The sequence below is a fragment of the Macaca thibetana genome, chromosome 19 (genome assembly GCF_024542745.1).
Source record: "Macaca thibetana thibetana isolate TM-01 chromosome 19, ASM2454274v1, whole genome shotgun sequence".
Taxonomy (NCBI): domain Eukaryota; kingdom Metazoa; phylum Chordata; class Mammalia; order Primates; family Cercopithecidae; genus Macaca; species Macaca thibetana.
In genome coordinates this window covers 30,457,559-30,482,859 of record NC_065596.1, presented here as the reverse complement: position 1 = coordinate 30,482,859, position 25,301 = coordinate 30,457,559, and the positions used below count along the sequence as shown (strand labels likewise).

The following is a 25,301-nucleotide window of genomic DNA, read 5'->3' as shown; positions in this document are numbered from 1 at the left end:
CATGGTGGTGCCCACCTGTAGTCCTAGCTACTCAGGAGCCTGAGGTGGGAGGATCACTCGAGCCCAAGAGGTTGAGGCTGCAGCAAGCTATGATCCCACCACTGCACTCCAGCCTGGGCAACAGAGCAAGACCCTGTCTCAGGTTAAAAAAAAGAATGTGTTGGCCGGGCGCGGTGGCTCAAGCCTGTAATCCCAGCACTTTGGGAGGCCGAGACGGGCGGATCACGAGGTCAGGAGATCGAGACCATCCTGGCTAACATGGTGAAACCCCGTCTCTACTAAAAAATACAAAAAACTAGCCAGGCGTGGTGGTGGGCGCCTGTAGTCCCAGCTACTCGGGAGGCTGAGGCAGGAGAATGGCGTAAACCCGGGAGGCGGAGCCAGTGAGCTGAGATCCGGCCACTGCACTCCAGCGGGCTACAGAGCAAGACTCCGTCTCAGAATGTGGGCCGGGCGTGGTGGCTCAGCCTGTAATCTCAGCACTTTGGGAGGCCGAGAGATCACGAGGTCAGGAGATCGAGACCATCCTGCTAACACGGTGAAACCCCGTCTCTACTAAAAAATACAAAAAACTAGCCTGGGTGGTGGTGGGCGCCTGTACCCAGCTACTCGGGAGGCTGAGAGCGAGACTAAACCGTCTAGTGAGCTGAGCTGAAACTGCAAAAAAAAAAAAAAAAAAAAAAAAAGAATGTAACAGGAATAATGACATGTAACTTCCAAGACTTGATTACAAAGAGCCTAGTGGGGCCTCTGGGTGCAGCGGCTCATGCCTGGAATCCTAGCACTTAGGGATGTTGAAGTGGAGGATCACTTGAGACCAGGAGTTCAAAACCAGCCTGGGCAACATTGCAGGACCTCGACTCTACAAAAAACAATTTTTTTTGAGACAGGGTCTCACTCAATCACCCAAGCTGGAGCGCAGTGGCACGATCTCTCCACCTCCTGGGTTCAAGTGATTCTCCTGCCTCAGCCTCCTGAGTGGCTAGGATTACAGGTACATGCCACCACACCCGACTAATTTTTGTATGTGGTTCTTTTTGTTTGTTTTTTTTGAGACGGAGTCTTGCCCTGTCACCCAGGCGCGATCTCAGCTCACTGCAAGCTCTGCCTATCGGGTTCACGCCATTCTCCTGCCTCAGCCTCCTGAGTAGCTGGGACTGCAGGTGCCCAACACCACGCCCGGCTAATTTTTTGTATTTCTAGTAGACAGGAGGTTTCACCTCGTTAGCCAGGATGATCTCGACCTCCTGACCTCATGATCTGCCCGCCTCTGCCTCCCAAAGTGCTGGGATTACAGGCATGAGGCACCACGCTCGGCCATTTTTTTTATTTTTAGTAAAGACGGGGTTTCACCATGTTGGCCAGGCTGGTCTTGAACTCCTGACCTCAGGTGATCTGCCCGCCTTGGCCTCCCAAAGTGCTGGGATTACAGGCATGAGCCACCATGCCCAGCCACTACAAAAAAAAATTTATTTTTAATTTTTTTTATTTTAAGACAGTGTCACTCTTGTTGCTAAGGCTGGAGTGCAATGGTGTGATCTTGGCCTACCACAACCTCTACCTCCCGGGTTCAAGCTATTCTCCTACCTCAGCCTCCTGAGTAGCTGGGATTACAGGCATGCGCCTCCATGCCCGGCTAAGGCCTGTAATCTCAGCACTCCAGTACTTAAGGAGGTCAAGGCAGGAGGAGCGCTTGTATTTTCAGTAGAGACGGGGTTTCTCCATGTTGGTCAGGCTGGTCTGGAACTCCTGACCTCAGGTGATCCACCTGCCCCAGCCTCCCAAAGTGCTGGGATTACAGGCATGAGCCACCACGCCCGACCTACAAAAAAATTTTTAACAAATCAGCCAGGTGTGCTGGCATTTGGCTACAGTCCCTGCTACTCCAGCTACTTGGGAAGCTGAGGTGGAAGGATCACTTGAGCTTGAGCCCAGGAGGTCGAGGCTGCAGTGAGCCATGACTGAGCCACTGCACTCCAGCCTGGGTGACAGAGTGAAATCCTTCCTCAAAAAGAGGCCTGGGGCTTCCTCTTTGCTGTCTCTATTGGGTCACTCAATCTGAGGAATGCCAGTTGCCATGTCAGACAGTTAAGCAGCCCCGTGGAGAGGTCTTGCGGCTAACAGCCACAGACTCACCACCTTGGGAGCCGATTCCCCACCGCCAGTCAAACCCCCTGGATGGCTGCAATCCTGCCGACCTCTTGACTCTTGCCTTGTGAGACCCTCAGTCGAATCATCCAGCTAAGCCACTCCTGTGTCCCTGACTCACAGAAACTGCATTAGATAAATGTTTGCAGTATGAAGCCGTTAGTTTGGTGGTAATCTGTTATGCACCTAAGAATAATACAATGAAATACTAATACAAGTACTATCCACATCCCCAGTTCAGAGATGAGATACTAGGCACAGGGGGGACATGGACTCCTGGGTCTGAGAGTTAGTTCTGTGGTGGAAGAGCCAGGATTTGACCCCAGACTGCCTGACTCCAGAGTCTACAATGTCAACTATCAAAATCTGATCCAGCGCCAGGTGTGGTGTTAAGGCAGGAAATTAAAGAAAAATAAAATTAAAAACAAAGAGAAATAAGTTTTACTGTATTAGGCTGACTTGCCTGAGAGGCAGCAACAGACACAGCCCAGACCCAGGAAAAGTTTTGATAATATTATCTAATGTGCTCTTGGAGACTCTCCCAGCACTCCCTCAACATAGGGAGAAGAAAAAACAATTTTTCCTTTGTTTTATGGAATGAGTTTATAGATTTCTGTTCTCTGTAACTAATGACTTCAAGTATTCTCTTTTATCTAAGAAGTACAGTGAAGGTCATGAGAAGCCTGAGCTGCCTGGGCACCATAGTGAAGGTTATGGGATAAGCCCGTGTCTAGGCAAACCTAGATAACGGACATCTGGGTTGCATAGCAACGGTTATGTATAATCCTGAGTTATAAACCTGTTACAACAATTTGATTAACTGTCTTTGTCCTGCCTCTGTATCCCTGCTTTCACGCCACTGTAAGTTTGCTTCAAGCTAGCCCACCCCCTTTTGTGAAGTGTGTATAAAAGTCAAGTGCTGTCTTTGTTCCAGGCCGTCTTTGGACGTGAGTCTGCTTGGGCCTGAGTGCACTCAATGAAAGATTCTCTTGCTTTAAGCGGAAGACTCTCTCCCGTCCTCCTCAATCCCGAAACAGTGGCTCACCCCAGTAATCCCAGCACTTTGGGAGGTTGAGGCAGGATCACGTGAGGTCAGGAGTTCGAGACCAGCCTTAGAGACATAGCGAAACCCCGTCTCTACTAAAAAAAAAAAAAAAAAAAAAAAAAAAAAAAAAAAAAAAATTAGCTGGGCGTAATGGCGTGTGCCTGTAATCCCAGCTACTCAGGAGGCTGAGGCAGAATCGCTTGAACCCGGGAGGTGCAGGTTGCAGTGAGCCAAGACTCTGCCACTGTACTCCAGCCTGGGAGACAGAGCAAGACTCTGTTTCAAAGAAAAAAAAAAAAAAAAAGGGCCGGGCGCGGTGGCTCAGGCCTGCCCAGCACTTTGGGAGGCCGAGACGGGCGGATCACGAGGTCAGGAGATCGAGACCATCCTGACACGGTGAAACCCCGTCTCTACTAAAAAAATACAAAAAACTAGCCGGGCGAGGTGGCGGGCGCCTGTACTCCCAGCCTGGGAGGCTGAGCAGAGGTGTAAACCCGGGAGGCGGAGCTCAGTTGAGATCCGGCCAAACTCCAGCCTGGGTGACAGAAAAAAAAAAAAAAAAAAAAAAAAAAAAAAAGGTCTGATTCAAGCCACAGAGGGATCTATCCTGGCTCTGACCCATCCCCCTGCATTGAGACTACAATGTACCCATCTGGAAAAGGAGAACGGGGTAAATAGAAAAAGAGAGGACAGAAAGGGGACAATCACACAGGAAGTACAAGGTGGCTGCTGGAGCTCAGCCAGGCCTCCCTGAATGGGAAGTTTTTCCTACTTCTAAACTGGTTGGCAACATTGCTGAGCACACAGAAGCCACAAAAGTGACTTCTGACAAAAACACAATCACCTTCAAAGTCCTTTAAATCGCTTCATGTATGAGATGTTTCCTGCAGCTCAAACCCAAGCCATCCCTCATTCACGGCCCCTCACAGGAACCCCAACCGACCCTAAGTGGGGGAAAAGCTCACTTAATGCCATCGAGCCAGGTGACAAACTCATAGGCGCTGCTGGTGGGAGCGTGACATTGTACATAGGACTCGGGAGCGCAGTCCACTGTGTTGAACACCACGAGGCTGTACTGGGTCCCTCCATACTGGGAGGGGAGAACAGAAAAACTTTTTTTTTATTTTTTATTTTTTTTTTTGAGACGGAGTCTCGCTCTGCCGCCCAGGCTGGAGTGCAGGGGCCGGATCTCAGCTCACTGCAAGCTCCGCCTCCCGGGTTCACGCCATTCTCCTGCCTCAGCCTCCCGAGTAGCTGGGACTACAGGCGCCCGCCACCTCGCCCGGCTAGTTTTTTGTATTTTTTAGTAGACACGGGGTTTCACCGTGTTAGCCAGGATGGTCTCGATCTCCCGACCTCGTGATCCGCCCGTCTCGGCCTCCCAAAGTGCTGGGATTACAGGCTTGAGCCACCGCGCCCGGCCCAGAAAAACTTTTAATCTGGGATCTCAATTCTCTTTTCCCTCAGAGAAGGAATCAGGGCTCCCAGCTTCCTGTTCCTCCAGAACCAGGAACTCCTCAACTTCCTCCTTCCTCAGACCCAGGAATCTCAGCCCCATCCCCTCCTCCCTCAGACCCAGGAGTCCAGACCCCTGTCCCTCCTCCCTCAGACCCAGGAGTCCAGACCCCTGTCCCTCCTCCCTCAGACCCAGGAGTTCAGACCCCGAACCCCTCCTCCCTCAGACCCAGGAGTCCAGACCCCGAACCCCTCCTCCCTCAGACCCAGTAGTCCAGGTCCCTCCTCCTCCCTCAGACCCAGGAGTCCAGACCCCGAACCCCTCCTCCCTCAGACCCAGGAGTCCAGACCCCTCCTCCTCCCTCAGACCCAGGAGTCCAGACCCCGAACCCCTCCTCCCTCAGACCCAGGAGTCCAGACCCCGAACCCCTCCTCCCTCAGACCCAGGAGTCCAGACCCCGAACCCCTCCTCCCTCAGACCCAGGAGTCCAGACCCCGAACCCCTCCTCCCTCAGACCCAGGAGTCCAGACCCCGAACCCCTCCTCCCTCAGACCCAGTAGTCCAGGCCCCTCCTCCTCCCTCAGACCCAGGAGTCCAGGCCCCCATCCCCTCCTCCCTCAGACCCAGGAGTCCCAAGACTCACGTCTCCCCCGAAGTCCGTCTCAGCAGGAGGACCACCATTAAAATACCTGTGAGGGTCGGAGGTGAAAGGTCGGAGTCAGGCAAGAAGCTGTGGAAACTGAAATGGGAGGGCGGGGTTAGAGCCGCGGAAACGGCACTCACTCGATGGCCGGCAGCAGGTAGTGCTTGCGGAGTCCCTCGAAGTAGGGTCCCAGGTTGGCCGTACCCTCAATCACAAACACCACGTCGGCCACCAGGCCCCCGGCGCGGGCCGGGCCCTCGGACCCGGGGACCATACCCCGTGCGGTAGCCGCCACCGCCACAGCCGCCGCAGCCGACACCGCGGAATGAGCGGAAATGCGCCTGCGCTGCGCGCGCACCCGCGCCGGGCGGTTTAGGGACGCTGGGAATGCGGCCATGTTTGTGCGGGGCACGCGCTGAGGCTTCGTTCTAGCTCCATCCTCCTTCGCCTCCACCGCGTGGAGAACTCAGAAAGGGCATAGTTAGCCCTTTTAGGGGCCTGATGGGTTCGACGGAATTCTCGTCAGGATTCTCAAGAGCGAAATAAATTGAAAGCGGCTCAGTCAGCCGCCATCTTTGAGCGGGGCGTCTGGGTCCGCCTCTTGTCTCAAAGGGAGGGGCGGGAGACCTGGTTGCTATGCAACGCGTACGCTGCCCTTGTTTTCGTTTTTGTGTTTTGTTTCCTTTGTTTTCTTGTTTTTTGTTTTCGAAACGGGAGTCTCGCCCTGTCGCCCAGGCTGAAGTGCAGTGGCGCGATCTCGGCTCACTACAACCTCCGCCTCCCGGGTTCAAGCGATTCTCCTGCCTCAGCCTTCCGAGTAGCTGGGATTACAGGTGCCCGCCACCAGGCTCCGCTAATTTTTGTATTTTTAGTAGAGAAAGGGTTTCACCATGTGGGCCAGGCTGTTCTCGAACTCCTGACCTCAAGTGATTCGCCCGCCTTGGATTCCCAAAGTGCTAAGATTACAGTCCTGAGCCACAGCGCCGGGACCTCTGCCCTTGTTTTCTAACCGTTAGATTAAGTTTCTGATTCTGTTCTTTTGGGCGGGCGGACTGGGGGAGGGAGGCGAGAAGGATCCAATCACATCGGCGGAAACGAGGTTACTAGGCAACGCTTTAAGGTCGTCCTCAACTTGGAAGGGAGGGCAGTTGTTTTCCCCCTGAAAAGAAGCCGAACACCAACCCAAGTGTGGGTTGCTTAGCAACACCTGAGCGTTGTTTTCCGGGAGAGGAGCCAGAAACTGGCCTAGAACATAAATACATTCCAGGTAGATTAAAAATGTAAGTGCGACAAATGAAACTCGAAAACTATCTGAAGGAAAAAAATCTTAATGACTGCCATGGAGTTTCTTAGCACTACAGCAAAGTCAGAAAACGTAGTCTTTATTAATTTTTCCCAAAAGACTGCATAAACCAAGTTGAAAAATACATTACCAACTGGAATAATCTAACGTGTTTGTTGACAGAAATGTGCTACACAAATCTTTTTTTTTTTTTTTTTTTTTTTTTTTTTTGAGACGGAGTCTCGCTCTGCTGCCCAGGCTGGAGTGCAGTGGCCGGATCTCAGCTCACTGCAAGCTCCGCCTCCCGGGTTCACGCCATTCTCCTGCCTCAGCCTCCCGAGTAGCTGGGATTACAGGCGCCCGCCACCTCGCCCGGCTAGTTTTTTGTATTTTTAGTAGAGACGGGGTTTCACCGTGTCAGCCAGGATGGTCTCGATCTCCTGACCTCGTGATCCGCCCGTCTCGGCCTCCCAAAGTGCTGGGATTACAGGCTTGAGCCACCGCGCCCGGCCTACAAATCTTATTGATGAATAATATAGAAAAATACAAACACTGCATTACTATTATCTTTTTAATTTTAATTTGTATTTTTTGAGACAGGGTCTCTTTCTGTTGTGCAGGTTGGAGTGCAGGGGTCCAATCTTGGCTCACGGCAGCCTCTAGTGCTCGCACTGGAGCCACTCTTCTGCCTGTAGAGCAGCTGGGACCACAGCCACGCACCACCACTCCCAGCTAATTTTTAATTTTTTTTTTTTTTTTTTTTTTTTTTTTTGAGACGTTGTATCGCTCTATCTCCCAGGCTGGAGTGCAGTGGCGCAATCTCGGCTCACTGCAAGCTCCGCCTCCCGGGTTCACGCCATTCTCCTGCCTCAGCCTCCCGTGTACGTGGGACTACAGGCGCCCACCACCACGCCTGGCTTGTTTTTTATTTTTGTATTTTTAGTAGAGATGGCGTTTCACCGTGTTAGCCAGGATGGTCTCGATCTCCTGACCTCGTGATCCGCCGGCCTCGGCCTCCCAAAGTGCTGGGATTACAGGCATGAGTCACCGCGCCCGGCCTAATTTTTAAATTTTTTGTAGAGATGGGGTCTCACTATCTTGCCCTGGCATGTCTCAAACTCCTGGGCTGAAGCAATCCCAGGTGTTAGCCACTGTGCCCTGCCACTTTATATTTACTTTAATAGAAAGAAACCTGACCCAGACCGGATGCCGTGGCTCACGCCTGTAATCCCAGCACTTTGGGAGGCCGAGGCGGGCAGATCACGAGGTCAGGAGATCGAGACCATCCTGGCTAACACGGTGAAACCCCGTCTCTACTAAACATACAAAAATAAATAAATAAATAAATTAGCCGGGAGTGTTGGCGAGTGCCTGTAGTCCCAGCTACTCGGGAGGCTGAGGCAGGAGAATGGCGTGAACCCGGGAGGCGGAGCTTGCAGTGAGCCCGGATCACGCCACTGAACTCCCTCCTGGGCCACAGAGCGAGAGACTGTCTGAGAAAAATAAAAATAAAATAAAAACCATAATCTCCACCGATTGAAAGTGCTTACAGAAAGTCCTATGATATAGCTTTTTACCTTTATCATTTTAAATTATTTTTAATTGGGTTTCTTTTTTTTTTTTTTTTTTTTTTTTTTTTTTTTTTTTTTTTACAAAATCTCACTTGCCCAGGCTAGAGTGCAGTAGCGCAATGTCGGCTCGCTGCAGCCTCCGCCTCCCTGGTTCCACTGATACTCCTGCCTCAGCCTCCAGAGTAGCTGGGACTGCAGGCGTGTGCCACCTCGCCGGCAAATATTTGTATTTTTGATGAAGACAGGGTTTTACCATGTTGGCCAGGCTGGTCTCAAACTCCTGTCCTCAGGTGATCCACCCACTTCGGGCTCCCAGAGTGCCCGAATTACAGGCAGTGAGCCTGCGGAAGCTTTTTTTTTTTTTTTTTTTTTTTTTTTTTTTTGAGACAGTCTCATTTGCTGAAGCCTTTTAAAGCAAATCCGTACAATCATATTTTACTCCTGTGTGCTTGGCAGGCATCTTTCCCAATTTTATGAACACTTTCTTACATTACTGGTATGCCATTGTTACCTGTAACAAAATTAACTTCTTAGTATCATCTAACAGTAAGTGTGTAATCAAACGTTCCAATTGTCTCAAAATATGTTTTTACAGTTGGTTTATTTGTATCAGCATCCAAACAAAGACCACACACATATTTAGACATTATGTCTCAAGTTTCTTTTCATCTAGAGCAGTTCCCTCCTTTTTTATGCCTGTGTGACTAAAATTTTAATAGTTATAAGGAAGATAAAAGTAATCCAGAAAAAGGAAAAAAAATATCAATAGACATGAAGGAAGATTAAAATGGTACCTAGGCCAGGCTTGGTGGCTCCCGCCTTAAGTCCCAGCACTTGGAGAGGCAGAGGTGGGTGGATCACTTGAACCCAGGAGTTAGAGACCAGCCTGGGCAACATAGTGACACCCAGTCTCTACAAAAAATACAAAAATAACCCGACGTGGTGGGGCACACCTGTAATCCCAGCTACTCAGGTGACTGAGGCCGGAGAATCGCTTGAATCCGGGAGGCAGAGGTTGCAATGAGCCCAGATGACTCCACTGCACTCCACTCTGGGGGACAGAGCGAGACCCTGTCCCATGTCCCAAAAAAAAAAAAAAAAAAAGAAAAAAGAAAGGAAAGGATGTACTTTAGGAACCAGGAAGATTAAAAATTATGCTAGAAAGATGGGCTGATCTGCAAAAAGGAAGAGGAAGGGCAAAATGAATCATAAATACATTTATTATTACAAGTAAATACTGCCTGTATAAAATAATAAAAATATTCATAAGGGCATTTTAAAAAGTCAGTAAAATGCTGTCCAGTACTAGTTGGCTAGTCTGGAGGAGTTCAACACGTAATTGGTCAAATCAATTTGTTACATCCACAAAATAGATTATAAAAATACATTATTAAGATGAAATAGACTTATAAACATGGGGAAAAAGAAAGTGTGGAAATGTTAGTATAGTGATCATATTTGTGAAAATGTATGAATATTCTACGTTTAACTGTATTTTAGGAAAAAATTAGGGAAGGGATATTTTCACATTTTACATAGTATGCTACCATGTATAAATTCATTACAGAAATGATGTTATTTTTATTATTCTGGACGACAAAGGATTTCCTTGTTTTCTTTTTTCCAATAATAAAAACAACCTTTTTTTTTTTTTTTTTGGTGGTTACTAGGCAACGATCGCTGGACTCAACCACCCTCGAATGTTGGGGGGAGACGGTGTTTTTCTCGATTTCGCCCCAAGGAGGGTGCTCGGACTTCGACGTGCCACCATCTTTGAGCAGGGCACAGCTGTTTACAGCTTTGGAATGGAACTCTGGCTGAATGGTGGTTGCTTGGCAACACCCAGCCACGGTCGCCGCCTTTGAGTAGGGCACGTTGTTTACTACTATAACCTAGAGGGAATGTGGTTGCTAGGCAACGCTTTGGGACCGTCGCAATCTTTGATCGGGGCACAACTGTTTTTCCCGTTTAGAGTGTAAATCATCAAAGCCTACAGGATGGTGGCTAGGCAAGGCCTTGGCGCAGTCATCATCTTCAATCCGGCCTCTGGGTTCTCCTTACCTCCTCCGAGAAACAAGAAAGGTTTGCCAATTCAATTAGCCGCCATCTTTGTTAGGGGTACCATGACTTCCGGCCGGGGCGGAAGAGAACCTAATGGGCTTGGGGGAGGTGCCTGAATAGGGTTTAAGGGTCTGTTTGAGTTGGGTGAAGAAGGCGGGAAATTAATCCTCTTCCAGTCAGCTCCCCATCTCGCCCTCTGGCGGCTCCGGACCACAGGCCGTTACTGTGATTACCGGCATGCTCCAAGACCGGCACTGACAGTCCCCACGTGAGGGACCGCGGTGGGAGTCCTAAATGGGGGAGGAGGGGACGGGTGGCACCGTTCATCTGCTGTGCCTCGCGGCGTCCAGCGGGGTTCCCCTGTTCTGCAGGAGCAGTCGCGGCGGCGCCCCCGCCCGTCAGCAGGTGGGGCCTTGGACACCTGTATCTAAACCGAAGGGGGTTCGGTGTTTTGACTCTGGGTCTTCAAGGCAGTAGGGGCTGGGGAGGTTTCAGTGTTGAGTTTGTAGGACCGAGGAGGCAATGCACCAATAAGCCTGATTCCCCAAAGAGGCACTGCCAGGGTATATGGAAAGAGGATGGGGCTGGGAGCTGGCACGCTTAGGTCCTAAGGAGGAGGGGATGGGGTGGTGCTCCTGTCTGATGTCCCTAACCCCTCCTTAGCTCCCGTTCTCTGTCATCGGTTCCCTCAATGGAGTCCATATGTTTGGGCAGAATCTGGAGGTGCAGCTGAGCTCTGCGAGGACCGAAAACACGACTGTGGTGTGGAAAAGCTTCCATGACAGGTCCCCAGGAGGGAACGTGGGACAGGGACAGGGCCTGGGTGATAGTCCGTGTTGAAGATGACCTCGGAGGCCTTCCAGCTCTCTAAAACCAGCTGTTAATTTGGCTGTGGGATCTTTAGCAAGCCAGTTACCCTCTTTGATCCCTGATGTTTTCTATAAGAAAGGAAGGTTGGGCTGAGGGAGGATGTATCTGGTGTTCTGGCATCGATGGGCGGACTCCAGCATACCCCTTCCTGATTCCCAAGGCCTTGACTCATTCTTCTCACTTCCATTCCACAGCATCACCCTCATTGTTCTGTCATCTGAGGAGGGCATCTCTGAGCTGAGGCTGGAGAGACTACTCCAAATGGTGTTTGGAACCATGGTGAGACTCACCAGTCCTCTTTTCTCCCCAAACCAGCATCTGCGATCTCAGCATCCTTCTCCCTCAGACCTAGGAGTCCAGACCACCAACACTTCCTCCCTCAGAACCCAGGAATCTTTTTCTTTTTTTTTTTTTGAGACAGAGTCTCGCTCTGTTGCCCAGGCTGGAGTGCAACGGCGCGATCTTGGCTCACTGCAACTTCCGCCTCCCAGGTTCAAGCAATTCTCGTGCCTCAGCTTCCCAAGTAGCTGGGATTACAGGCACGCGCCACCATGCCCAACTAATTTTTGTATTTTTTGTAGAGACAGGGTTTCACTGTGTTGGCCAGGCTGTTCTCAAACTCCTGACCTCAAGTGATCCACCCACGTTGGCCTCCAAAAGTGCTGGAATTACAGGCATGAGCCACCACGTCCGGCCCAGCCAGAACCCAGGAATCTTGACCCCCCAGTCCCCAGACCCAGAAGTGGGAGTCCTAGCCTCCTCTTCCTTCAGACCCAGGAGTTCAAGTCCCAGCCCCTCCTCTCTTAGAACTAGTTGCCCAGGGCCCATTCTCTCCTATATGGTTCTCCTAGGTCCTTCTTGTGGGACTTGAAGAACTGACCAATATCCGCAATGTGGAGAGACTGAAGAAGGACTTGAGGGTGAGGTTGCAGGGCATGAGGGTGGGAAGTTAGGATACCTGGGCACTGCCATTTGGGAACTACAGTTCCCAGCAGCCCCTGGGGCAGCCTGGTCCCACAGGTTCTTGGTTGTCTGACCCTGGGTCCACCTGAATGCTAGGCTGGTCCCTTTCTTATTCTCCTAGGCCAGCTACTGCCTCATCGACAGCTTCCTAGGGGACTCGGAGCTCATCGGGGACCTGACCCAGTGTGTGGACTGTGTGATTCCTCCAGAGGGGTCCCTCTTGCAGGTACTGTGGATGCTATGGAAATACGTGTTCCGCTGGCCCTGGCTCAGTCCTCATCCTCTTTCTTCTGGACCATTGTCCCAACCTTCTCCTATCCTCTCAGTTTCCAGTCCTATCCCCACCTGGTCTCAGAAGAATCTTTTTTCTTTGTATTGTTTTTCTTTTCTTTTTTCTTGTTTTTCTTTTCTCTTTTCTTTCCTTTCTCTTTTTTTTTGAGACATAGTTTTACTCTTGTTGCCCAGGCTGGAGTGCAGTGGCACGATCTCAGCTCACTGCAGCCTCTGCCTCCTGGGTTCAAGCAATTCTTCTGCCTCAGCTTCCGGAGTAGCTGGGATTACAGGCACCTGCCACTACGCCCAGCTAATTTATTGTATTTTTAGTAGACATGGGGTTTTGCCATGTTGGCCAAGCTGGTCTCAAACTTCTGACACCTGCCTTGGCCTCCCACAGTGCTGGGATGACAGGCGTGAGCCACTGCACCTGGGCCATCTTTCTTTCTTTTCTGAGACAGGGTCTCGCTCTGTCATTCAGGCTAGAGCGCAGTGGCTCAGTCATAGCTCACTGCAGCCTGGAACTCCTGGATTCAAGTGATCCTCTCATCTCAGCCTCCCCAGTAGCTGACACTATAGGCACGTGTCACCACATTCAGCTAATTTTTTTAAGAGATGGACTGGGGTTGGGGATGAGTGTCCACTAAGTTGCCCAGGCTGGTCTCAAACTCCTGGGCTCAAGCAGTCCTCCCCCCTCAGCCTCCCATACTGCTCGGATGACAGGTGTGAGCCATCACACCCGACCACCAGAAGAATCCTCCTATATCCAGAGCTGGCCCTGCCCCTTTCCTGCTCACGGCCCTCCCGCAGCCTCCACCTCCCCCAGGACAAGGTCCCAGCCCCTCAGCCTGGTGTTTGAAGGCCTGTGGCACGTGGCACCCCCTAACCTGTTGCTAAATCCACAATCTACCTCCATCCTGCTGCCTCACAGACCCCAGAGATCCCAACGACTTTCCAACCTTGGTACCTGCTCTTCCTCCCGTCTCTCAGATCTCTAGCTACCCCTACTTAAATACTGCTCTTGCTGACTTGCCTGGTGTGGGCGCCTCCCAGCAGTGTGACTCTCAGCAGGTGACTTGGCTTCTTTTTTTTTTTTTTTTTTTTTTTTTTGAGACGGAGTCTTGCTCTGTCACCCAGGCTGGAGTGCAGTGGCCGGATCTCGGCTCACTGCAAGCTCCGCCTCCCGGGTTTATACCATTCTCTTGCCTCAGCCTCCCGAGTAGCTGGGACTACAGGTGCCCGCCACCGTGCCCGGCTAGTTTTTCTTTTTTTTTTTTTTTTGGGACGGAGTCTCGCTCTGTCGCCCAGGCTGGAGTGCAGTGGCTGGATCTCAGCTCCCTGCAAGCTCCGCCTCCCGGGTTCACGCCATTCTCCTGCCTCAGCCTCCCGAGTAGCTGGGACTACAGGCGCCCGCCACGGCGCCCGGCTGGTTTTTTGTATGTTTTAGTAGAGACGGGGTTTCACCATGTTAGCCAGGATGGTCTCGATCTCCTGATCTTGTGATCCACCCGTCTCGGCCTCCCAAAGTGCTGGGATTACAGGCTTGAGCCACCGCGCCCGGCCCCGGCTAGTTTTTTTTTTTGTATTTTTAGTAGAGACGGGGTTTCACCGTGTTAGCCAGGATGGTCTCGATCTCCTGACCTCGTGATCCGCCCGCCTCGGCCTCCCAAAGTGCTGGGATTACAGGCTTGAGCCACCGCGCCCGGCCGACTTGGCTTCTCTACATTGCTGATGGTGCCTACTCAGCATGTAACAGGCCTTGATGAACAGTAGCTGCTGTGGTTACATCATTAGCTTCAGTTTGCACACTCAGGCTAGGTGTGTAATCAGACTTCACAGTGTGAGTTGGGGATGTGACTTCGTATGAAGGTGAAGGAACTCAGGCTCAGAGAGGGTGAGACGCAGGAGCATGGCCACTCCACGAGCTTGGGGCTGGCTGTGGGTTTCTCCCCATTCCCTGCCCAACTGGGAAGTCGCTGCCAACCCCTACGCCTGTCTGCGACTCCCAGTTCTCCTGCCTCCCTTACCCAGGAAGCCCTCTCCGGGTTCGCGGAGGCCACGGGCACGGCATTCGTCAGTCTGGTGGTGTCGGGCCGGGTGGTGGCAGCAACGGAAGGTTGGTGGCGGCTGGGGACGCCCGAGGCCGTGCTGCTCCCCTGGCTGGTGGGGTCCCTGCCGCCGCAGACCGCTCGCGACTACCCGGTGTACCTGCCGCACGGGAGCCCCACGGTGAGTGGGTGGGGCGGACGGGGCAGAGGGATGTGACCTGGGGGCCGAGTCGCTAGGAAGCGGGATCTGCGATGGAAAGGGGCCGGGCCGCGGTCAGCCCCAGCCTGTGCCCTGCTTCAGGTCCCACACCGGCTCCTGACCCTGACACTGCTGCCGAGCCTGGAGCTGTGTCTACTCTGCGGGCCAAGCCCACCCCTCAGCCAGTTGTATCCACAGGTGAACCTGCGCCACGTCCCGCTTTCCCCCTTAGGACACCCTGTACCTGCAAGGCCCTTTCCAACCACCCTGCCCTGCCAGCGGCTTCTTTCCCCAGCCCCGCCCCTTCTGGACTGCGCTCCATTCATTCACCTTCCCCGCAAGATCGGCCACTCCCGCGCGTCCTCCGTCCTTCCAGGCCTCGCCCCTTCCCTGGTCCCTTCTGCCCTCCGCCCTCCACTGTTCTCGTAGGCCCCGCCCCTCCCGATTGACCACGCCCCTATCGTGCACTCCCCCGCCGGCCCCGCCTTCCCATAATGACCACGCCCCCTGCAGCTTCTGGAGCGCTGCTGGCAGCCACTGCTGGACCCGTTGCGGGCCTGTCTGCCGCTGGGACCCCGAGCGCTGCCCAGTGGCTTCCCCCTTCACACAGACATCCTCGGGTAGGGCTCGGATGGAGGGAGTGGGTTGGGGGTCATGTCCTCTTCCCCAACCATGACATTCCCTTCCCTTTCCCACAGGCTGCTGCTCCTCCACCTGGAACTGAAACGCTGCCTCTTCACCGTGGAGCCCTTGGGGGATAAAGGTGACTGAGGACAGGGGCAGGGGCAGGAGGAGCGTGGGCCGGGGAGGGGCTCTGCATCACTGCCTTTTCCTCAGCAGAGCCTTCACCAGAACAGCGCCGGCGCCTCCTCCGAAACTTCTATACCCTGGTCACCTCCACGCACTTCCCACCAGGTCAGCGGCAGGCACAGTGCTCCCACTGCGCAGGCGGGGACACTGAGTCTCTGGTCACGCAGAGTGGGAGTAGGAGGTGGGGTTGGAGGAACCGGACGAACCCAGCATGCACTGGGCCATAGGGCTGTGGTTTTTCTTGAGATCTGAGATTTGATGCAGATGGGAAGGGCGATCCTCTTTAGCAATACACATGGCAAACACGGCAGCAACACAGGAGCTCCAGTAGCCTTTTCCAGGAGGGAAGGGAGGGGAAGGGAGGTCCCTGCCTGGCTTCAGAACCTCCTAGATCATAGTTAACAATAGTTAACAGTGAGACCTCACCTCTTCCCAGTGCCTTTACATGTAATGAAAGAATGAAATCACTTTATCCTCACAAGCGAGGACTATCCTGTTACTTCATCATTCCCATATTACAGATGAGAAAACGGAGGCTCAGCTTATGAGTGGCACAGCCATATTCGAACACAGGGGATCTGGCTCCCATATCCACACGGTCCAGCACTCTGCACTACTGCTGAAAGCACAGACTCTGCTGATAGGCTTGGGGGATGGGGGAGGTTTTCACCGATGCTGGGTTAGAAAGGAAAAACTGTTGTAAAACCCATAAAGGCCCAGAGAGACAAAGGGAGGGACCTGGGATGGCGCTATGACCCCAGTGAAGCCCGGATGAATGCAGCACAGTGGTCAAGTGCTCCATCTGGGGGGCTGCACCCCTTCTTAGCTGTGCGACTCCACCTCTCCCTGGCCCCTGCCTGCTTCCCTCCACCCACCTCATGCAGTGGGGCGGGTGGGCTCCTGGAAAAGGCTACTGGAGCTCCTGTGTTTCTGCCGTGTTTGCCATGTGTATTGCTAAGAGGATTGCCTGCAGCTGCACAGTTTCCCCAGGAAAATGGGGGCCAAGGCTGAGAAAGAGGAAGAGGGTGAGCTGAGTGAGAGCATCATGGTCTTCAAGTTGCTGACAGCGGCCGGGCGCGGTGGCTCACACCTGTAATCCCAGTACTTTGGGAGGCCGAGACGGGCGGATCACGAGGTCAGGAGATCGAGACCATCCTGGCTAACCTGGTGAAACCCCGTCTCTACTAAAAAATACAAAAAACTAGCCAGGCGAGGTGGCGGGCGCCTGTAGTCCCAGCTACTCGGGAGGCTGAGGCAGGAGAATGGCATAAACCTGGGAGGTGGAGCTTGCAGTGAGCTGAGATCCGGTCACTGCACTCCAGCCTGGGCGACAGAGCGAGACTCCGTCTCAAAAAAAAAAAAAAAAAAAAAAAAGTTGCTGACAGCTTGCTAGAACCCCGAGGCCCTGCCCTGGCAGAAGGCTCCCAAAACCTGTGCTCAGAGACCCCACGCGTTCAGAACTTGGGCCCAGGATGTGGTGTGGCTTCCAAAGGTTAGCATGCTACTTGTCACCTCAGTGCCCCGTTCTTTCCCCAGAGCCAGGGCCACCAGAGAAGACAGAAGATGAGGTCTACCAGGCCCAGCTGCCCAGAGCCTGCTACCTGGTGTTGGGGACTGAGGAACCAGGCAAAGGAGTGCGTCTGGTGGCCCTGCAGCTGGGGGTTCGGCGGCTGCTGCTGCTGCTGTCTCCCCAGAGTCCCAGCCATGGGCTGCGAAGCCTAGCCACCCACACTCTGCATGCCCTCACCCCACTTCTTTGACTACCTAGCAGTGGGTGATGGACACAGACATGGGGCTGTTAGCGTCTCTCTGTTTATTCGCTCACAATAATACACAGCCCCTGGATGGGGAGGGGGTAGGAGGGGCTACAACAGGGTGGGGTGGGAGGGGAGGAGGCATCCACTTTCCTTGCCCCTCTCCCCTCTGTGCTTGGGAGGGGGGAAGGGAGGGAGGGGGCTCCCCCTAACCCCCCAGAATGTAAACAGCAGCAGATGAACAAAAATAAAAATACAAAAGGCCGGAGGAAGGTCCCAGGCATCCCCCAACCCCTGGCGTCTTCTCTGTCACCAGTGGAGGTCCCCCATCCACCAAAGCTGCCTCAGTCCAAGGGGCTGCCCAGTGCCGGCCACATCCCCGGGGGCAGAGTCCAGGGCTCAGAACTGCTGTGCCAGCAGCTCACACAGGTGACGGGAGACGGGCTCCTTGCTGGTGCGCAGGGTCAGCCGATACATCTGGGTGGGGACATTGGGGGCAGAACTCAGAGAAGATGGGGAGCCCAGGGAAGTGGGGACACAAGGGAGATAGAAGAAAGAAGGATAAAGGGGCCAGAAAAGTGATACAAGACACAGGAGAGGAGAATGTAAGAATGAAATCAACGGAGGAGCCAGAAAGGAGGGAAATTATAAATGAGAAGAGAAAGGTGGAAACGATATGGAAAGGTAGAAATCAGGGAGGGACAGGAAGAGGAGAGGAAGACCAGAGGTTGGAGACAGGAGAGAAGATTGATGGATAAAGAGGAGGAAAAGTGGACAAAGAGATGCGAGAGGAGGAGGGTCAAAGGGGGGACGTGAATTGAACAGTGAGGCAGGAAGAGTGGGCACAGAGATGACAGGTGGCCTTCCTGCCGACCTCAGGCCTCCCACAGCAGCACTCACCTGGGCCTGGGCGTTGGGTTCCAGCCGGAGCAGACAGCCCACCTGCAGGGCTTTAGTCTGGATGATCCCTGCCCCCACGAAGTTCTCAGGGTTGGGGTCCACATTGTCCAGGAGAGCAGAGCCAAACCCCAGAAGCTGGGAGGGAGGGGGGCCGCCGTCAGAGAGTGCCAGAGCTGTCAGTTACCACACAGTGGCATCCCAGATCCCAAAATCCCTTGGGGATGGGAATTGGCCCCACTTTACAGATGGGAAAACAAAGGCTCAGAGAAGCAAAGCAGCCCTAGGCCAGCAAACACGCCCGCGGTCTCTCACCTTGGCCTTAGTAACTTCTGCGTCCATGGGGTGGTTGGCTTTGAAGATTTTCTGCGCCTCCTGTTGAGGGCTGGGGACCGGGAAGGTTCAAGTCAGGGACCTGGACGGCCCGACCCGCCCACCCGGAGGCGCGGCTTTGGCGCCGCCCCCTCCCCACCCCTCACAGGCTCAGCTGCTTCCAGCGCTGGAAGAAATCCTGGGCCGCCATCTCTGTGGGCTGGAAGAACTTGTTGATGGTCACTGGGAGCTTCAGGGTGAGGGCCTGGGGGGTGCCACCGTACCTGGTGGGGTGAGGGGGAGGCTCCGTTAGGCCCCGCCCCTCGCCCCGGAGGCCCCGCCCACTGGCCGCGCCGCACCTCACTTACCGGAAGCGCACGGACAGCAGCGGGGGCGTCAGGAAGTCCCGCAGACACTCAATATTGAGCACCTGCTGCACCTGCGCGCCGCCATCCACCTGCGCCGCCACGCGCTTGGTCTGCACAGCCAGCTGTGCCCGCCAGCGGTCAAGGAAGCCAGACAGAGGCGGCGGGCCCCCGGGAGGTCTGGGTCAGGAACCCCAGAGCTGCCGGCAGCTCCCGCCTGCAGGTCTTTGAGGGACCCCATGGTGCAATCCTGGACTCAATCCTACAAGGTTCAACTACAAAGTTCATACTATGGAAACCTCTGAGGCGCCCCCTAGGTGCCTCCTTTGGCCTCCCACAATGTCACACCTCACTGAGACATAATAGTATTAGCTCTGGAGGCTGACTTGGGTTTGAATCCCATCTCTTACCCACCTGAGTGGCTGTGGGCAGCCACTTAACCTCTCTAAGCCTCTGGACATGTGTAAGATTGGGCAACATGGCAAGATCCCATCTCTACAAAAAAAATTAGCCAGGTGTGGTGATGTGCACCTGTACTCCCAGCTACTTGGAAGGCTGAGGCAGGAGGATGCCTGGAGCCCAGAAGATCGAGGCTGCAGTAAGCAGTGTTCGTGCCACTGCACTCCCGCTTGGGTGAGTGAGGCCCTGTCTCAACAAAAGGACATGTGTAAAATGTCCTCAGGAGTTGATGAAATAATCCAGCCGGGTGTGGTGGCTCACGCCTGTAATCCAGCACTTTGGGAGGCCAAGGTGGGAAGGATCACTGAGCCCAAGGGTTTGAGACAAGCCTGGGCAACACAGTGAGGCCTCATCACTATTTTAAAAAAAAATCCATTACAAGTACTTGTCTGTGTGCCCGGTACATGGTAAGTACACAAAGATGGTAGCAATTAGTGTTATCGTCATCTGCATCCGTGTCAGTAGCCCACTGGGAAGGCCTGGATCTCATGTTCTCTTGCCACTGCCTCCACGGAGCTGCCTGCATGAGCCTCTGGAAATTATGGAAGAGGGAATTTTGTTTCTGATTTTTTTGAGACAGGGTCTCACTCTGTCGCCCAGACTGGAGTGCAGTGATACAATCTCAGCTCACCACAACCACCACCTCCAGGCTCAAGTGATTCTCCTGTCTCAGCCTCCTGAGTAGCTGGGATTATAGGCGCGCACCACTACCACCCAGCTAATTTTTGTATTTTTAGTGGAGATGGGGTTTCACCATGTTGGCAAGGCTGGTCTTGAACTCCTGACCTCAAATGATCCGCTGGCCTCAGCCTCCCAGTGCTGGGATTACAGGCATGAGCCCCCACGCCCGGCCGGAAGGAGTTTTGGGGTTGAGCTTTTCTAATTTCATCAATGTGGAAATGGAGGCCCAGAGAAGGAACAGGGGGTACTGATACCTCCAGCCACCCTTCCAGGGTTTTCCAGATACTCTGATCTTCACAATAACCCTATGAGGAAGAGGAGGGTCTACATACACTTCCCGGTGGGGACAGGAAGGCCCAGATAGGCAAAGTGACTCAGCCTAGGTCATACAGGAGGAGGCCCTGATCAGCGTCTGGACCCGCAGGCCTGGCTTCTGAGTGCAGGAGGTGCTGGCATCATGACATGGAGCCCAGTGGAGGATAATGGCAGGACACAGAAGGTGCCAGACAGGGACAAACTGAGGCCTGGAGCAGGTGAGTTCCGGAAGTAATGCCTCCCACACACCACTTCACTGTCATCTCCTGTCCTGGGGGAAGGAACCCCACCCCCATCTTACAGATGCAGACACTGAATCTCAGAGAAGTAACTGCGTGCCCAAGAGGGGCTAAAGAGAAGTGTGGACCTGGGTCAGCCAGCTTCCCCACGATGAGGAAGGCCGACCTGGAGAGGCAGGCCTGGAGGCAGGAGGCTGGGCCGGGCCTGAGAGGATATGAGTCTGGAGGTCTCCGGGGTGGACCACAGTGGGTGAGAAATTCTGGAACTGTACCGAGGTCTTGTTGCCATAGAAGAGATACATGCGGCCTGCAGTAGGTGGGGGAGGCAGAGCTCCATCTGAGTCCCTCTGACCCCTTCCCCAGGCCCAACCCAAGGTCTCCCTCCCACCCATTCCCACAGTCCCCTGGGACACACCTAGATTCTGCCGGAACTCTGACTTGACTCCGATCTGCAGCAGCTGGTTCTCGAACAGAACCCCGTTGTTCTTACACACAAACCTGGGTGGGAGTGGCAGGGGGCGCAGGATGACGGGGATGCGTGTCTGCACCTGACCTAGGCTCTGCACCTGTCCCCATTCCCCTCCCCCACCTCTCCCAGGACTCACTTATTCAGCAATTCATCGGCTTCCGGAATGGGAGGGCCGATGTCTTCAGGACCTGGGCTGGAGGCAGGGAGCGGAGTGAGATGGGAAGGGACTTGGTGGGGAGGGGCGAAGACCCAGAGCAATTGAGTGTGAGAACAAACCCTAAGGACAGAACCCCAGAACCACATATCCAGACCCCTCACAGAGCTTCGAGGAACTTCACATCCGTTCAGCAGTGGCCTCCAACGGGAATGGAACCCTGGCCCGTGCCCCCGCATCGGCAGGCACCAAGTTTCCCTTTCCTCAAAGTCCCTGCCTCTGCTGCTCATCAGGAACCCGTTGACGAGAGCTCCCAGTCCCCTAACTCTCCCTGGGGACACCCGAGTCTGCCCCCCCGCGACCTCCCACCCCAGGCCACCCCTTACTCAGCAGCTGGAGCTGGGTCAGCCAGCAAAGCCATGGGGCTCTCGGGGGCAGGCGGCTCCAGCTCGCTGGGCCATCCAATCCCAGAGCAGACAAGAGAAGACAGGCGTGGCAGCCAATCCCAGACAGGCAGCAAGAGGGCCGGAGAGAGAGAGAGACAGAGAGGGAGAAGGGAAGGAGAGAAGGAGAAAAGGAAGAGCAGGCTGAGAAACGGTGACAGGAAAGGAGACAACGAAGGGTGGCCAGTGTCGGAGGAGTCCAGAGTGGGAGAGGGAGGGTGTGAGCAGGGAGGCTGGGGCAGGGGAGGCAGCAGCCAGGGCTGGCGAAGGCATCGGGATGGAGAGAGGAGCGAGTAGGGGGCTGGGGAGGGGCTCAGGGAAAATGCGGGCAGAGGCCGAGAAGGGACAGCCCTGGGGGTGGCTGTGAGAAGGGGCCCGGGCCCAGGGGGTGCTACCTGAGGAAGGCCTCCTCGGGGGTGGGCCCCAGGCTGGGCTGGGCGGCCGGGCCATCGAAGACGTCCACCAGGAGGTTCCCTGCCCCTGCAGAAGCCGGGGGTGCTGCCGGGGGAGGGGCTGCCCGCAGCCCCAGGAGGTCGGCGGAGGGCGAGGGCGTCGACTGTAGGAAGCGCAGGTCATGGTGAGGACAGATGGCACCCTGGCAGGACCCAGCCCCAGGCACCCTGGCAGGGCCCACCCCAGGGGACTCACCACAGTGCTGGGGGTGGGCTCTACGCCCCCATTGATGTCGTTGCTGCTTGGGTCCCTCCGGCCATCATCCAGGGCACTGCCAGCCCCTGGCCCCTTCTTGCGTTTCAGCTTGGCCAGGATGGACGACTCGCGCTCGGGGAAGGGCGGCATCTCCTCCAGCACCGTAGCCTGGCGCAGTCGGGTGGGGAAGGTCAGTTCGGGTCAGGAGGAGGGGAGAGCGGGAAGGGGGTATGCCAGGGCGGGGAGGGGCAAGGCTCTGACCAGGACGTCGGTGCTGGCCACCGAGCTGAGGGTGAGGTACTCCACGGCTCGCTGCTGCAGCTCCACGTCAGCATTGCGCAGCTGGGAGCCGGCCCGCAGCACGGCCTGGATGGTGGCCTTGGTCTCGGGGAAGAGGTTGATGAACTTGATGTAGGTGGACAGCAGCAGCGCCCGCGTCGCCACGCTGCACAGGTGGAACTTGGAGTGGAGCAGGGAGAACTGCACCGGGGGGCTGTGCGCGGGAGTGGGTGTCAGCGGGGACCAGACTCCACTGCCCTCTCCCAGAAACCCCCTCGAGAGGCGCCCCTCCCTGGGATGGACCTGTCCCAGGACCCCAGGCCGCTGGAGGGGAGTGGCCCTCCCCAGGCACCAGGCAGGGGCCACAGTCACACTCTGTCCATGATCCTGGGACTGAGGTCCTCTCTTACCCTGCTAGGTGGGTTGGGGTGGAGGCCGAGAGGATGGGAGCCCATCACCGCCTACCCTGAGACCCCTGGGGATCCCTCAAGCCCTGGATCCGTCAGAAGTGTGTAGTGTTCCCCCCGCAGGCTGAGGCTCCCTCACCTGGAGCGGGGGTCCCCAGCAATCAGGTTCCCAAACTCCCCAAGGATGTAGCCGCCAACCTTCACCATGTTCTCATGACAGGCGGGGGCCTGGAGCGCCTGGGGGGGGCGGGGAAGGGCGTGGAGAGGACAAGAATGAGCACCCTCTCTGGGAGCACTGGGTGCAACCACCTCCTGACTGGTGGAACCCTCAAAGCTCTGCTGCGGGTGGGGTTATAGGTGGTAAACTGAGGCACAAAAAGGTTGAGTGACCGGCCCAAGCTCACACAGGCCGTAAAACAGGGCTGTGAGCCAGGCGTGGTGGCTCATGCCTGTAGCCCTAGCATTTTGGGAGGCCGAGGAGGGCAGATTGCCCAAGCTCAGGAGTTTGAAACCAGCCTGGGCAACATGGTGAAACCCCATCTCTATTAAAAATACAAACAGGCCGGGCGCGGTGGCTCAAGCCTGTAATCCCAGCACTTTGGGAGGCCGAGACGGGCGGATCACGAGGTCAGGAGATCGAGATCATCCTGGCTAACACAGTGAAACCCCGCCTCTACTAAAAAATACAAAAAACTAGCCGGGCAAGGTGGCGGGCGCCTGTAGTCCCAGCTACTCGGGAGGCTGAGGCAGGAGAATGGCGTAAACCCAGGGGGCAGAGCTTGCAGTGAGCTGAGATCCGGCCACTGCACTCCAGCCTGGGCGACAGAGCGAGACTCCGTCTCAAAAAAAAAAAAAAATTAAATAAATAAAATAAAATAAAATAAAAATACAAACAAATTAGCTGGGTGTGGTGGCACGCGCCTGTAGTACCAGCTACTGGGGAGGCTGAGGCAGGAGAATGGTTTGACGCTGGGAGGCGGAGGTCGCAGCGAGCCAAGATCACGCCAAGGCACTCACTCCCCAATCCAGCCTGGGTGACAGAGTGAGACTCCGTCTCCAAAAAACAAACACACCAAAAAAAACACAAAAAACAAAAAAATCAGGGCTGTGCAGGTTCCCTTTCCTGGGGCAGAGGGAAATGGAAACTACCGAGATCTGGGGCCGGGACTGCACACCGGGCTCCCCATGCCCATGCCCTGGGGACTCCTCACATCAGGAGGGTGGGAGGGACCCAGAGCCCTGGGTGCCCTGGGTTGGCCCAGAGAGGCAGAGGCCCCACTTTGAGGTCACAGCGGTGCAGGAGGAGGATGGCCAGGGGCTGGCAGGCCCCACAGCCCCGGCCGTCCTTGCTCTGCCTCTAGGTCCTGTCGTGGGGTCATGGGGGTCAGGGTCAGGAATGCTGACCTCAAAGACCGTCTTGGCGGCGTAGCCCTGGACGTCATCACGGTTGGTGACGATCTGTAGCACACGGTACCACACCTCTTCACTCACGTAGTCGCCCGCGATGCGGATGAGGTTGAGGATGGTGTCCACATACCAGCTGTAGTCCACGGCGTACTTCTCAGCCAGGATGGCCACCTTCAGGACCTGCCGCCGGAGCGTGTGAGAGACAGAGGGCCCGCAGGCTGAGTCGGGCTTTCACTCACCTGGCTCTGGGCTCACCACTGCCCCCATCTGGAGACCCAGGAGTCCAGGTCCCAGCCCCTCCTCCCTCAGACCCAGGAATCCAGGCCACCAGCCACCTATCCCTCAGATCCAGGTATCCAGGCTCCAGCCCCTCTTCCCTCGGACCCAAGAGTCCAAGCCCCCAGTCACCCCCTCCCTCAGACCCACAAGTCCAGCCCGCACCCCGCAGCACTCACGATCTCCTCGCGGATGGCATAGTCGGCCGTTTCCAGGTACCGCAGCATCTCCGACACGATCTGCTTGGCATTGCTCCGGTCACACATGGCGTAGAGGAGGTCAGCTGCCCGCTGCCGCACGCTGACGTCCCGCTCCGTCTGAGGGTGGACAGCAGGGCCCAGGTGTGTTTTAGACTCCCTGTTGGCACAGGGTTGGCCACCCAAGGGCCTCTGAGCCTCTGGTCTTTCTGGGGGGGGTGGCAGGCCCAAGTGGGCTCCAAGGGGTCACACCTTGAGGGCATTGATGACGGTGTCAATGTGCGTCTTGACGGCTTCGTGGGAGAACTCGGAACTGGCCAGCGTGCACATGCTCTCCAGGGCCAGGTAGCGCAGGTTGGTCTCCCGGTGCTGCAGGAACTGGCCCAGCTGGTTGCAGGCCCGCACCAGGAGGTTGGGCTCACTGCCCGCAGGGGCCACAAGAAAGGGATAGTGAGAGAAACTGACAGGAGGAGGTGGAGGACTCGGGCCCCAGCTGACCCACCTCACAGCCCCCAAGGATCCAGGTCTTAACCTTGCCGGCCCTACATTGCAGTCCTGCACCTCCAGTGACCCAGACAGCTGGGCCTTTGAGCCCAGAGAAAGAAACCCAGCAATTCTGCCCCCAAGAAG

General features: G+C 55.2%; 3 protein-coding genes across 8 annotated transcripts in view; 1 reads left to right on the top strand and 2 right to left on the bottom strand.

Annotated features, from left to right (window-relative positions):
* MED25 (mediator complex subunit 25) overlaps nt 1-25,301 on the bottom strand; it is a 74,377-nt gene that overhangs the window by 15,342 nt on the left and 33,734 nt on the right. For all 4 annotated transcript variants that reach the window (XM_050771476.1, XM_050771475.1, XM_050771474.1 and 1 more), the window contains 3 exons: nt 5,433-5,609; nt 5,293-5,338; nt 4,159-4,283 (listed from right to left, as the gene is read on the bottom strand). In XM_050771476.1, coding sequence (XP_050627433.1) covers nt 4,159-4,283; nt 5,293-5,338; nt 5,433-5,566 — 305 coding nt within the window. In that variant the 5' untranslated portion in view covers nt 5,567-5,609. Of the gene's footprint in view, nt 1-4,158; nt 4,284-5,292; nt 5,339-5,432; nt 5,610-25,301 lie in introns of those variants that run through there.
* Nucleotides 9,818-17,414, top strand: FUZ (fuzzy planar cell polarity protein). Its single transcript, XM_050771532.1, has 12 exons — nt 9,818-10,010; nt 10,118-10,611; nt 10,870-10,991; nt 11,271-11,355; nt 11,928-11,996; nt 12,161-12,265; nt 14,344-14,541; nt 14,662-14,757; nt 15,073-15,179; nt 15,258-15,322; nt 15,400-15,474; nt 16,906-17,414. Exons 2-12 carry the CDS (start codon nt 10,501-10,503, stop codon nt 17,127-17,129), a joined length of 1,257 nt encoding a protein of 418 aa, XP_050627489.1. The 5' UTR covers nt 9,818-10,010; nt 10,118-10,500; the 3' UTR covers nt 17,130-17,414.
* AP2A1 (adaptor related protein complex 2 subunit alpha 1) overlaps nt 17,166-25,301 on the bottom strand; it is a 42,593-nt gene continuing 34,457 nt past the window's right edge. The window contains exons 9-24 of one of the 3 annotated variants that reach the window (XM_050771451.1): nt 24,924-25,092; nt 24,654-24,791; nt 24,196-24,378; nt 22,931-23,028; nt 22,367-22,598; nt 22,106-22,273; nt 21,853-22,013; nt 21,401-21,466; nt 20,997-21,053; nt 20,807-20,889; nt 20,610-20,698; nt 18,701-18,825; nt 18,500-18,616; nt 18,336-18,405; nt 18,024-18,158; nt 17,166-17,600 (exon numbers count right to left, since the gene is read on the bottom strand). In XM_050771451.1, the coding sequence (XP_050627408.1) occupies nt 17,523-17,600; nt 18,024-18,158; nt 18,336-18,405; nt 18,500-18,616; nt 18,701-18,825; nt 20,610-20,698; nt 20,807-20,889; nt 20,997-21,053; nt 21,401-21,466; nt 21,853-22,013; nt 22,106-22,273; nt 22,367-22,598; nt 22,931-23,028; nt 24,196-24,378; nt 24,654-24,791; nt 24,924-25,092 (1,969 nt within the window). In that variant the 3' untranslated portion in view covers nt 17,166-17,522. The remainder of the gene's footprint in view (nt 17,601-18,023; nt 18,159-18,335; nt 18,406-18,499; nt 18,617-18,700; nt 18,826-20,609; nt 20,699-20,806; nt 20,890-20,996; nt 21,054-21,400; nt 21,467-21,852; nt 22,014-22,105; nt 22,274-22,366; nt 22,599-22,930; nt 23,029-24,195; nt 24,379-24,653; nt 24,792-24,923; nt 25,093-25,301) is intronic. The other 2 variants (XM_050771452.1, XM_050771454.1) reach the window with 2 other exon arrangements.